The sequence below is a fragment of the Chlamydomonas reinhardtii genome, chromosome 9 (genome assembly GCF_000002595.2).
Source record: "Chlamydomonas reinhardtii strain CC-503 cw92 mt+ chromosome 9, whole genome shotgun sequence".
NCBI classification, from domain to species: Eukaryota; Viridiplantae; Chlorophyta; class Chlorophyceae; order Chlamydomonadales; family Chlamydomonadaceae; genus Chlamydomonas; species Chlamydomonas reinhardtii.
This window is the reverse complement of record NC_057012.1, coordinates 4,412,307-4,423,522: the sequence shown is the minus strand read 5'-3', so window position 1 is coordinate 4,423,522 and position 11,216 is coordinate 4,412,307. Positions and strand designations below refer to the sequence as shown.

At 61.4% G+C, this 11,216-nt stretch overlaps 2 protein-coding genes across 4 annotated transcripts in view; one reads left to right on the top strand and one right to left on the bottom strand.

Moving 5' to 3' along the window:
* The window catches only part of CHLRE_09g395547v5 (uncharacterized protein), a 6,213-nt gene extending 3,227 nt beyond the window's left edge, over positions 1–2,986 (top strand). Inside the window, exon 5 of one of the 3 annotated variants that reach the window (XM_043065761.1) lies at positions 234–2,986. In XM_043065761.1, the coding sequence (XP_042921256.1) occupies positions 234–653 (420 nt within the window). In that variant the 3' untranslated portion in view covers positions 654–2,986. The remainder of the gene's footprint in view (positions 1–233) is intronic. The other 2 variants (XM_043065762.1, XM_043065763.1) reach the window with 2 other exon arrangements.
* Positions 2,987–3,004: 18 nt separating this feature from the next.
* Positions 3,005–10,643, bottom strand: CHLRE_09g395510v5 (uncharacterized protein). Its single transcript, XM_043065760.1, has 6 exons — positions 9,351–10,643; positions 7,533–8,592; positions 6,273–7,280; positions 4,428–5,723; positions 4,182–4,347; positions 3,005–3,706 (listed from the first exon to the last, which is right to left on the bottom strand). Exons 1-6 carry the CDS (start codon positions 9,914–9,916, stop codon positions 3,651–3,653), a joined length of 4,152 nt encoding a protein of 1,383 aa, XP_042921255.1. The 5' UTR covers positions 9,917–10,643; the 3' UTR covers positions 3,005–3,650.
* Positions 10,644–11,216: the final 573 nt, after the last annotated feature.

The following is an 11,216-nucleotide window of genomic DNA, read 5'->3' as shown; positions in this document are numbered from 1 at the left end:
AGGGGAGGGGAGGGGAGGGGAGGGGAGGGGAGGAAAGGGGAGGGGAGGGGAGGAGAGGAGAGGAGAGGGGCGCGGGGCGCGCGGTGCCAGGAGTTTTGCGGATGCCACTGCGGGCTGCGTTGAGTGTGGCGGCTGCAGCTGCTGGCTGCGGCTGGAGCCAACTGCTGATTCGATGTTGTGTATGTCTCACAGTGATGTTGCTTGTGTGCGTGTGTGTGTGTGTGTGCACACAGATGCTGGACCTGGCCACCAGCGGGCCGCAGGTGCTGGAGAACTGCCGCGAGCTGATGCAGATTGGAGTGGCGCTGACCATGGGCATGGCAGGCCGCAACAGCAGCACCGGCGGCGCCGCCGACGGCAGCATGCACGCCGGCGGCGGCGCTGGCGAGGGCGGTATGCTCATGGGGTCCAGTCTGGCAGACGCGGTGGCGGCGGAGGCGGCGGCGACCGCCGCAGCGGCGGGCGATGCGGCAACGGGGGGCCTGGTGGCGGCGGCCGCTATGGCGGTGGCGGTGGGCGGCACCGCCGGCGGGTTGCTAGCAGAGGCTGGCAGCGCGGGTGGCGGCACGGCTCTGAAGGAAGCGCTGCAAGGGGCGCTTCACAATATCGAGAGCCTGGCTGCGCGCGACGGCAGCTTCGGGCGGCTCGTGTGAAGTAAGCAGCCGTAAGTGTTTTTTTGCGGCAATGACGCCTCAAGGGTTCGTAATACCGTATGCGTTGAGTAGCGATGAAGGCATGGAGCTTACGTGGAAAGCAGGGGTGCCGGCCGCATCGGCCGGTGGTGGCGACGTGCATAATGCACGCTACCCGCAATGCATCCCGAGGTCGAAGAAAATGCGGGTCGTAAACGTGAAGAAATTTCTTTCGACTGAACTGCGTGGCAGTCCACGACGGCGCGACGGGTGGCGGGAAGTAGGGTGCCGTGTATGAGTCGGACGCGTCTCAGCACGCGAGCGGCCGGGATGTTTCCAACCTGGCTGCACCACGTGTGTTTATAAGCACTGATTACGTACATAAAACCGGATACGGTATGCATGGGACCACCCGGGTATCTGGTGGCGGATGGCGGGGAGACGCGACGGTGCAATTGCCTCATTTGTTGGTTCCGGTTGCCGCTCGCTCGGGACCAGCGCTGGGCAGCTGGAGTCTTGGGCAGGGCATGGGGCAGCGGGGTTGGGCGGGATGATCGGAGCCGGCTGTACGTATGATGAAATTCTTGCCGGTAACTTCTGGCCGCTACGCAGGGTGCGGAACAACTAAGTAACAAGTGGTGTTGCAGGATGAGCGGTGTGACGCTGTGGGCGAGGCTGTGTTTGAGAGGGAGAGCCATTTTCTTGTTTTTCGGATGGGCATAGTCGAGAATACGAGTTTGGAGCGCAATGAATTGAGCTGACCACTGCTGGAACGGGGCCAAGCTTCTGCCTTAGGTTCGGGTAGGGACATAATGGCAGGGTGCAAGAGAATGCAACGCCCGGTTTGCGTGGGCAGCAGGAAAGCGGGTGCGATACCGTGTGCGCACTCACATTCAGGAGCGGCGTTGTGGACGTTCGCAGAGAATGGGAGCACCCAGTGCTGCGGGAATGCTTGGAAACCGAAGCACGTATAGGGAGTTCCGGCCCGTGTGCTGTGGGGTTGTGCGACCGTAGGAGATAGAGGCAGGGATGAAGGTGGCCAGCGGATTGTTTGAACAGGACTGACTGGGACGTTTGCGTGCCGCGCATGTCAGCCGTGCCTCCTGTCTTGCTGCGGAGCAGAGTGGAGCCCCAGACGCTGCACTGTGCACCGGAACGGAGTCTAGGCGGGTACATGCGTGCCGAGGAGATGTATGCCGTGAGGGGCTGGCTGGAAAGGGCGCTGTGTGTGTGTGTGTATTGGTGTTGGTGCGAGTGTGTGCGTGCTCATACGGCACCAACGCGCATCGCACACGCACACGCAGCCGTCCTCACGCCTGGACAGGGCCCTGGGCAATGCATGGGCATTTGCGCCAGGCACACGCCCCCCTTCGCGCTGGCTGTGGCCGGGACTGTGGAAAGCTTGCATGGCTGGGACTGCATGACTCGTGACGGCCGCCCCGCTGCGGCCTGCGCTACGGCCCCCTAGAGCTGCAAAGCTACTTGCTGGCTAATATATATATTTATAGCTCAGATCTGAGTCATCCAGGCAAGTAAGTGCGCAGCCAAACTCGCTCATCACGCCGACCTACGACCATGCGTGCCGCCGCTCTCGGCTGCTCTTCGCTCTGACGCCGGAAGGGAGTGGTAGTACGTCGTCGCAGTCACAGCCTGGCTTGCTTGCCGGCGCTGCTATCGGGACGGGTGGGCGCGCACGGGATGGGTGAGTGGGTTGAAGGTCGTACTGTACCGTATGCTGGTCATCAGCTGGTGTCGCTGGATCAGGCTACCGTTGTGGTCTGTCCCGGTAGTATCTGCTTAACCGCGTATATGTAACCGCGTATATGTGTGTACGGTTTGCGGCGCAATCACACACGTATGGACGGGCAGCTAGGAAGAGGGAAGCCGCCGGCAGCATTGTTGTTACGTGCATGGTGGTGGTTGGTGGTTGTGCTGATGGGATGGAGCTGCTCTGCACTGCCGATGAGTGTTTTGCTGCGTTATCCTTAAGGACTAGCTAGCAGATAACAGACCATCATTTCAGCAGCACCGCACAACAATGAGTGCACGCTGCGCCGCCGGCTGGGATGCCGGCTGGTGCGTGTGTAAGATTCAGATGAGATGCATGGCTGAGTAAGGCTAGCTAGCTGGGCTCGCTTGCCAGGGCGGGGTGGCATCTGGTGTCCTGCACACGCAGTCGCACGCACGGCGGGGCGAACTCAGCAGGTGTCCATCCTCCATGAACAGAGCTTAGAAAGATCGATTGTATGGACAACGCACGTGTATTTACTGGAAGAGTTCCAAGTATCGAACACAGCACACAGCCATAGTTGGCCTGGGCTAAGTGTGCTGCGTGCATGTAACGCATGCACAATAACACAAAGGCGCCACAGGAATCAAATGCTTTACAGCGGGGTCTGCGGATACGCTGCAGAAGGCCGCCGGGACTTCGCCATCCTGCCCCTCGCCCTACTTTCCATTCACTACTAGGTACAGCCAGCAGCTGCAGCAGCGTGCAACCGACACACGACTTCAACCTTCAACCGCACCCATCATGCAACAAGCCATTTCAACAGCCCACTAATCCAACCCTCGCTCGCTGCTTCACTCCACCACACAAGGCAGTGTCCAGGTAGGGCGGTGTCCGCCAACGAACCATTCAAGCTGTCTATCTACAGCATGTTGTCACTCTAGGAGCGAGATGCAATGCAAGCCCTGCCTCATGCAACAACTGTCTGGGTTTCTGGGCTTACGGACAGGTCATGCTGAAGCTGGTGGGTGAGCACGCGCCGAAATAGTGGTCGGTTGCACTGAAATAGAAGGTCAAGCCGGAATACTCAGGAGGGCACACCGAGGCGTCCGGAAACCCGACCGCTTTGGCCATCAGGCCCATTCTGCTGTAGGAGTCGATGTGGGTTTTTATCCGCCAAGCATGCTCCCCGTCCGATGGATAGTAGCAACCACCTAGGACACCATCGTAACAGCTAAACCACCCGTTCATGTTGGAGATGTAATTGAAGAAGGGACCCAACAACTCATTCACGAATTGCATGCCATACCCGCAGCTTTCAGTAGGATAGATGTTGTTGAAGACACTGGAGGGAGGATCGGTGTACCAATACAAACACACTTCCTCGCACGGGAACGATAATACCGGTGGAAGCGGGCTGGGGGGCTGTATAGGCGGGCTGGGCGGCAGCGGGGGCGCTTGGCTGCAGGTCCACCGCTTGCCGGCAGGCCCCGTGTCGGTGTTGGAGGAGATCAGCTCGAGCGTCGTGCCAGCGAATGCGCGAGGACACGCAGAGGCGTCCGGAAACCCAAACGCGGGAGTAACTCCGAGACGGTAGCGCCCTCTATGCGGTACTTGATAGACTCTGGATAGACTGTCTCATAACAAACAGTGTAACTGCGGTTGAAACAGCTGCGGCTGACAAAACGGAACCTTCCAGTCGTAGCGCCGTTGTACCAGTCGAAGAAGAAGTACTGCAGCCTAACGAAGTCATCGGCCTGGCGGCAGTTATCTTGAACGTCGAAGAAGTAAATGCCATTGAAGACCGGGCCCGCGTTTACCTGCCACCCGATGCACACGCGTCCAGCAGGAGGAGACGGGCTGGGTGGGGTAGGCGAGGGCGGTGATGATGGGGGAAATGGTGGTGGAGCCGTCGGAGGGCTTGGGGACGGCAGCGGAGGTAGAGGCGGAGGTGCCGGCGGAGGTAGAGGCGGAGCCGGCGGAGGGCTTGGGGGCGAGGGCGGGGAGGGGGGGAAGGGAGGTTCTGGGCTGGGTGGCGGGGACAGGTCGGGGCAGCCTGACCTCACATTGATTGGGCCGCACCCAATATTTGAGGACGTGAAGCGGAGGGCCTTGCCTGCAAACACTACCGGGCACGAAAAGAAATCCGGAATTCCGAACACAGGGCTGATGAGGCCGTTGTAGAATAGCGTAATGCGTGCATCGAAATCGGCCTTGAGCGCCGCGGCAGTCGCTGGGCTGAGCGCGTCGTAGCACAAGTCGATCCGGTCGCCTTTGCATTGGATCGGCTGGGTCAGGACGATGTAGCCGGCGTTACCCTCGCCTGCTGCTGTGTATCCGCCAATTAGGCCATTCACCACATCCGTGGCCCGCTGGCAGTTGTCGGGAACGTCGAAGAAGTGAACGCCAGTATCGAAGATGGGCCCGGCGTCGGTCTCCCACCCAATGCACACGGAGCAGGAGGGGGGCGCAGGTGCGATGGGCGGCGGCGGTTCCAGCGGCGGCAAGGGCGGGGGCGACGGGGCGGGGGCTCCCGGGCTGGCTGGAGGCTGCGGCCAGGGCGGGGAGGGCGCTGAGGGGGCTGGGCTGGGTGGCCGCGGCGGCTTGGGCGGCTGGAAGCCGTCGCAGACTGTGCGGATGGTTGGTGGGCCGCACTGCTGGCTGTCAGACGAGGTGAACTCCAGAGCCGTGCCGGCGGGAAACACACCAGGGCACGTGCCGTCTTCAGACCCTCCGAACACGGGGCTCAGGAGGCCCCGGGCACCAAGGGCTTGCAGGCCAGCACTGAAGTTTGCGGCGATGCCCCGAGTCGTTGCCTCATAGCAGTAGTCCACTTTGTCGCGTCTGCAAGTCACAGACGACCAGCCGCGAATCTCCCCGGCCGAGCCATCCGGCAAGACACGGAAGAAGTATGGCGGAAGAAGCTGCGTGGCCACGAACCTTATGGCGCGGTAGCAGTTGTCGGGGATTTCGAAGTAATACATGCCCTCGAAGATAGGGCCGGCGTCAGTCTGCCACGCAATGCATACGGAGCAGGGAGGAGGAGGCGAGGAAGGCGGGGCGGGAGTACTGGGCGCAGGCAAGGGTATGGCAGCAGGCGAGCTTGGCGGCTGCGGAGGCGAGGGCGGAGGTTGCGGAGGGGAGGGAGCTTCTGGGGCTGGTGCTGGGCTGGCGGGCGACGGCAGGGGATCGGGCAGGTAGCTACAGGTCAGCTGCGTGCTGACTGGCCCACACTCGCTGTTGGAGGACGTGAACTGCAGGGTGCTGCCGGCCAGGTCCTCGGGGCAGGACGACACGTCAGAAAACCCAAAGGCACGCGGGATCAGACCGGCCACGCCCAGGGCCTCCAGGCCTGCCTTCACCTGCAACCATGGGGAGGGGCGGCACCGGTTTTGTCCAGATTCATGGCGCGCGGGCTGGCGGCTGTGAACACATACACACACAAGCCTCAGGCAGCAGGACATGAATGGATAGTATTGCTGTGACCATGCGAGCAAACTAACGCGCGCGCACGAACACGCATACCGTACACACGCATGCGCGCGCGTTGACCTAGCTTTAATGCACGCGCATACCGTACACACACACACACACACACACACACACACACACACACACACACACACACACACACACACACACACACACACACACACACACGCGGGTCAGGCCGAATGGTCGCCCGTGGGGTTCCAGGCTTATCGCGGGTAAGTATGACTACCTGGGTCACGACAGTCACGCGACGCTCGGTAAAATGGTGGGTATCGGTAAGTAACTCCGTCGCGTCATTGGGCGGGCTTTCGTTTCGTTTTTTAACACACACACGCGCACGCACACACGCGTACACACACACACACACACACATTGGGCAGGCTTTCGTTTCGTTTTATAACACACACACAAACACCTACCTGCGCGGCGCGCTCCGAGCTGTAAGCGGTGTAGCAGTACTGGAGCTGTGTGCCGGAGCACCTGACCTGCGCCTGCGCCGGGACCAGCACGCCCTCCTCCCAGTAGGGCGCCAGCAGTGACTCCATGAAGTCGAGCGCCTGCCCGCAGTTGTCGTAGGCATGAAAGAAGTAGTCGCCCATGAAGATGGGCCGGGCATCCGTCTGCCACCCAATGCACACGGAGCAGGGGGGAGGAGAAGAGGGAGCTGGGCTGGGTGGCGGCTGCAGAGGCGACTGCAGAGGCGCGGGTGGTGAAGGCAAGCCCGCGCAAGTAAGCTTTGTGCTTGAGGGGCCGCACGCAACGTTGTTGAAGGTGTTGCACGTGAACTCGAGGGTTGTGCCGGCAAACTCCGAGGTGCACTCGTTGCCAACAAAGCCGAACGCCGGGGTTACCAGTCCTGAGAAACCCAAAGCCTCCAAATCTGCCTTCATCTGTGCGACGCTCTCCGTGCTGGGAGCAGCGTAACACACGTAGATCACGTTGGCGAAGCAGCTGATCGGAGATGTCAGGCTGATGATTGAGCCATCCTGCAAATAGTAGGGAGCAAGCAGCTGCTTAATGAATCCAGTGGCCCGGTCGCAGTTCTTGGTATCATCGAAAAACACTTCTGGTCCGCCGTTGAGGTGCCAAATGAGGCACCCGGCGCAGGGAGGAGGAGGCTCGGGAGGCCCGGGCGGAGAGGGTGGTGAAGGTTCCAAGGGAGGCAAGCTTGGCGGCTGCGGAGGCGAGGGCGGAGGTTGCGGAGGGGAGGGGGCTTCTGGGGCTGGTGCTGGGCTGGCGGGCGACGGCAGGGGATCGGGCAGGTAGCTGCAGGTCAGCTGCGTGCTGACTGGCCCACACTCGCTGTTGGAGGACGTGAACTGCAGGGTGCTGCCGGCCAGGTCCTCGGGGCAGGACGACACGTCAGAAAACCCAAAGGCACGCGGGATCAGACCGGCCACGCCCAGGGCCTCCAGGCCTGCCTTCACCTGCATGCGCGGGTGGGTAGGCATGGGGCGGGGTGCTGGACGGTTCAGGTGCGATTGGTGGTGGACTAAACGAACGAATACACATGCACGGACCAGGCAGCAGGACACGAATCGCAAATGTGCAGAAACACGCAAACTGTACACACGTACACCCACGTACACACACGCGCATACCGTACAGGCGCACGCACACACGTAACGGGTGCACGCGCGCGCGCACACACACACGCGTGCACACACCCAAACACCTACCTGCGCGGCGCGCTCCGAGCTGTAAGCGGTGTAGCAGTACTGGAGCTGTGTGCCGGAGCACCTGACCTGCGCCTGCGCCGGGACCAGCACGCCCTCCTCCAGGTAGGGCGCCAGCAGTGACTCCATAAAGTCAAGCGCCTGCCCGCAGTTGTCGTAGGCGTGAAAGAAGTAGTCGCCCATGAAGATGGGCCGGGCATCTGTCTGCCACCCAATGCACACGGAGCAGGGGAGAGGAGGCGGGGACGGCGGAGGGGTTGGGGAGGGGGCTGCCGGCGGGCTGGAGGGTGCCGGCGACGGAGGAGGTGGTAATGGATCGCAGTACCAGCCGGAGGGGATGGGCCCACATTGGCTGTTGGAGGTGGTGAAGTCGAGCATCATGCCTGCCAGATGAGCAGGGCAAGCGAAAAAGTCTTGGAACCCAAACACGGGCGTGATGAGATTGTTTGAGCCCAGGTAGTTCAGGGGGTTAAGAAGCTCGAAGTCCGTTCTCAGCTTCGCGGCAATGCCATGGCTGAATGATGTGTAGCAAACGTCAACTCTGTTGCCTCGGCAGCTGACCGGCTGCGTCAGGGCGATAAAGCCGCCATCCGCTTGGCCCTGCTGCGGGATTGTGTACGTGTGAAGCAGGTTCGATACGTAAGTCGTGGCCTGTTGGCAGTTGTCGGGATTGTCGAAGAAGTAAGTTCCGTTAAAAACTGGTCCAGCTTGTACCTCCCACCCAATGCAAACGGGGCAGAACGCGGGCGGAGGCTGCTGCGGTGGAGAAGGGGGCGCGGCAGGCGAGCTGGGCGGCTGTGGAGGCGAGGGCGGAGGCTGCTGAGAGAGCGGAGAGGGGGCTGGGCTGGAGGGCAGGAAGGGCGGAGCAGGCGGGGGGCTGGGAATGATGGACACAACGGATTCCGTGATTGCGTAGGACTCGACGAAGGCCGGCTGTAGCAGTGTCTTAGTGCTGGCGGCGGCGCTCAAATCGGCCTGCAGGTCGGCGGCGTCGACGCCGGGCGCGGCCCCGAGCTCTGCCTCCACTACGATGCTGCCAGCCCTGATGCTTAAGATGCGGCACCTGGTAGCCTTGGTCGTGGCAGCCAGCAGGCTTGCACAAAGCCCATCCTTGAATTGGGACATGGCTTCCTCGCTGCTGGCAGTAATGGATTCGTACGACAGACCGGAAAGCGTGATCAAGCGGGTCCCACTCCAGGAAAAAGCGTGTCCCCAGGGAGGTGCCCACGGGATGGCACCAAAACCCCCTGGTAGATTGTCCTTCAAGGAAGCCGCCACGTCTACGGACTCATCTCGTCGTCATATCGGCGCCTATGGCTTGCTTATGCTTGAAGGACAATCTACCAAGGGGGTTTCACCGCGTGCCGTCCGGGGGGTGCGTTTCCCCAGCCAAACCCGCACGCCGAGGAGGCCAGGAGACGTCGCCCCGAGAAAAATGCAGAGCGGGATACAGACTCCGCCACTTAATATATATGTTACATGCAATCTGTTGGAGCAATAGCGCTTGACAGCAGGCTAAAACGTGCTCGTCGAGGCTCAAGTCGCGAAATTGACCGAAGCCAACATCCTACATAGGCGTTGTTTTTGGGCTTTATTGATTGCCGTCAACACAGATATATGCGTAGGTGTAGTTAGGCTACTGTCTGGCCTGGTATGGCGTGTCGTGGCGAACGCGACATTTAGATGTTCGAGGTCGGCCCCGGCTCGATTCAATGCCCCCGGGTTACTCTAATGACCTTATGTGTGGTATAAGATGCTATAGGAAAGGTATTGGGCTGGGGACACGACCGGCCCGTAGGGCCGTGCGCGAGTGGGACCCGCTTGAGCGTGATCCCAATAATGAGCGGGCTGCTGGAGGGGGCTGGGCTGGGGGGCGCAGGCGAGGGCGGGGAGGAAGCTGGGCTGGGGGGCGGCGGCGAGGGCGGGGAGGGGGCGGGGCTGGGGGGCGGCTGCGAGGGCGGGGAGGGGGCTGGACTGGGGGGCGGCGGCGAGGGCGGGGAGGGGGCGGGGCTGGGGGGCGGCGGCGAGGGCGGGGAGGGGGCTGGACTGGCGGGCGGCGGCGAGGGCGGGGAGGGGGCTGGGCTGGGGGGCGGCGGCGAGGGCGGGGCGGGGGCTGCGCTGGGGGGCGGCGGCGAGGGCGGGGCGGGGGCTGGTGTGGGGGGCGGAGGCGTGGGCGGGGAGGGGGCTGGTGTGGGGGGCGGAGGCGAGGGCGGGGAGGGGGCTGGACTGGGGGGCGGCGGCGAGGGTGGGGAGGGGGCTGGACTGGGGGGCGGCGGCGAGGGTGGAGAGGGGGCTCGGCTGGGGCGTGGGCTGGGGGCCGACGAGGGAGCTGGGCTGGGGGGCCGGGGCGAGGGCGGGGGGAAGGGGCTCGGGGAAGGTAGTGGCATAGCAGTTGGCATGCAGGCCTTCTTGTTCGGGGTTGTCTGGAAGCCTTGCGGGCAGGAGCAGGTGAAGGTGCCAGCGTTCTTGGGGGTGCAGATGCCCGGGGCGCAGGGGTCGGCCTCGCCCTTGGGGCTCCTGCCGCAAGCATCTCCTACACGAGCGTGTATGTCCAGGTATCAAGCGAGAATGAATGTCACGTAGAATTGTGGGAAAACTGGGAGTGGCAAAGAGCACGCTGGCTCACATCGGCATCAACTCACATAAGGCTGATATCACGCAAAATCGGAAGGGGTTGTGAAGTATGCTTTCGCGAGTTAGTTACGTCAGAGAATTCGTCAAAACGATTCTCGGAGTCGTAGTGCTGCGCCTGCCTACGCCCACGCGGGTACCACTCCGGCAAGTCCCTAGGGACTGCGTGTGTCCAATGCCCTAGACTGCCGAAATGTTATCATGTGACATATAATAAGGTCCCTGAATGATTTCCGGGCATAAACTCGAGCGGGAGCCGAAGTCGAAATGCTAAATGTCGCGCTCGCCAGGACTTACTGGAATTCGCCCTACGCTGTCCGGATGACATATATAGGTGAACCTTAGTAGACGGCACTAGATACAGGCCCAAAATACCGCCTATGCGAGATATGGGCTCTGGTCAATTTCGCGACTTGAGCCCTGACCAACATGTTTTGTCCTCTGCCGAGCGCTAATGTCCACTAATGATGTAAGTTATGTACCTACAAAAAGGCGGCGTCTAAATATTGCGGTAGGATTTGCCTCGGGCGACTCCCAAAGCCCTCCGAGCGTGCGGGTTTGGCTTGGAGCACGCACCCCCCCGGACAATTGTGCACATAACTTTCTGATGCCTACTCCTTTTACAGTGGCGATTGCGTATCCTGCATACACTGTGCGTACGCTATCCGTCACGCTATCACGCTTGTAGTTTTCACGACGAAAATATTTGCGTGTCCCATTGCACACCCCATGCACGGCTGCAGCCGTACGGCCTTTCAGGTTTCATCTGCTCAGCTCCGCACCATAGTAACCGTATACTACACAACGATACGAAGCCGTGGGTATGCTGGCGGTCTTGTCAGATGATACCTGTTGGGTCTACCAGGCTGTCAAAGTTTGGACACAGCAAAAGACCAGAGTGGTACCCGCGTGCCTACGCCGCAGTACTCACTGTCGCTAGCTCCTTTTTCAAGAAGAGCCCGACGCCCCCCCGATGCCGCATCTGCTCCATGACATATTGCTACGGAAAAGCATAGCAGCAGGACAGCTCCTTGAGCCAAGAAGCGGCCCCCTGGA

Coding starts and splice junctions, on each gene's coding strand:
- CHLRE_09g395510v5 (XM_043065760.1), bottom strand. CDS start 9,916: ATGCCACTACCTTCCCCGAGCCCCTTCCCCCCGCCCTCGCCCCGGCCC. Junction 5,724..6,272: donor GCTCGGAGCGCGCCGCGCAG/GTAGGTGTTTGT, acceptor CCATGGTTGCAG/GTGAAGGCAGGCCTGGAGGC. Junction 4,348..4,427: donor TTGGGTGCGGCCCAATCAAT/GTGAGGTCAGGC, acceptor CTCGCCCCCAAG/CCCTCCGCCGGCTCCGCCTC.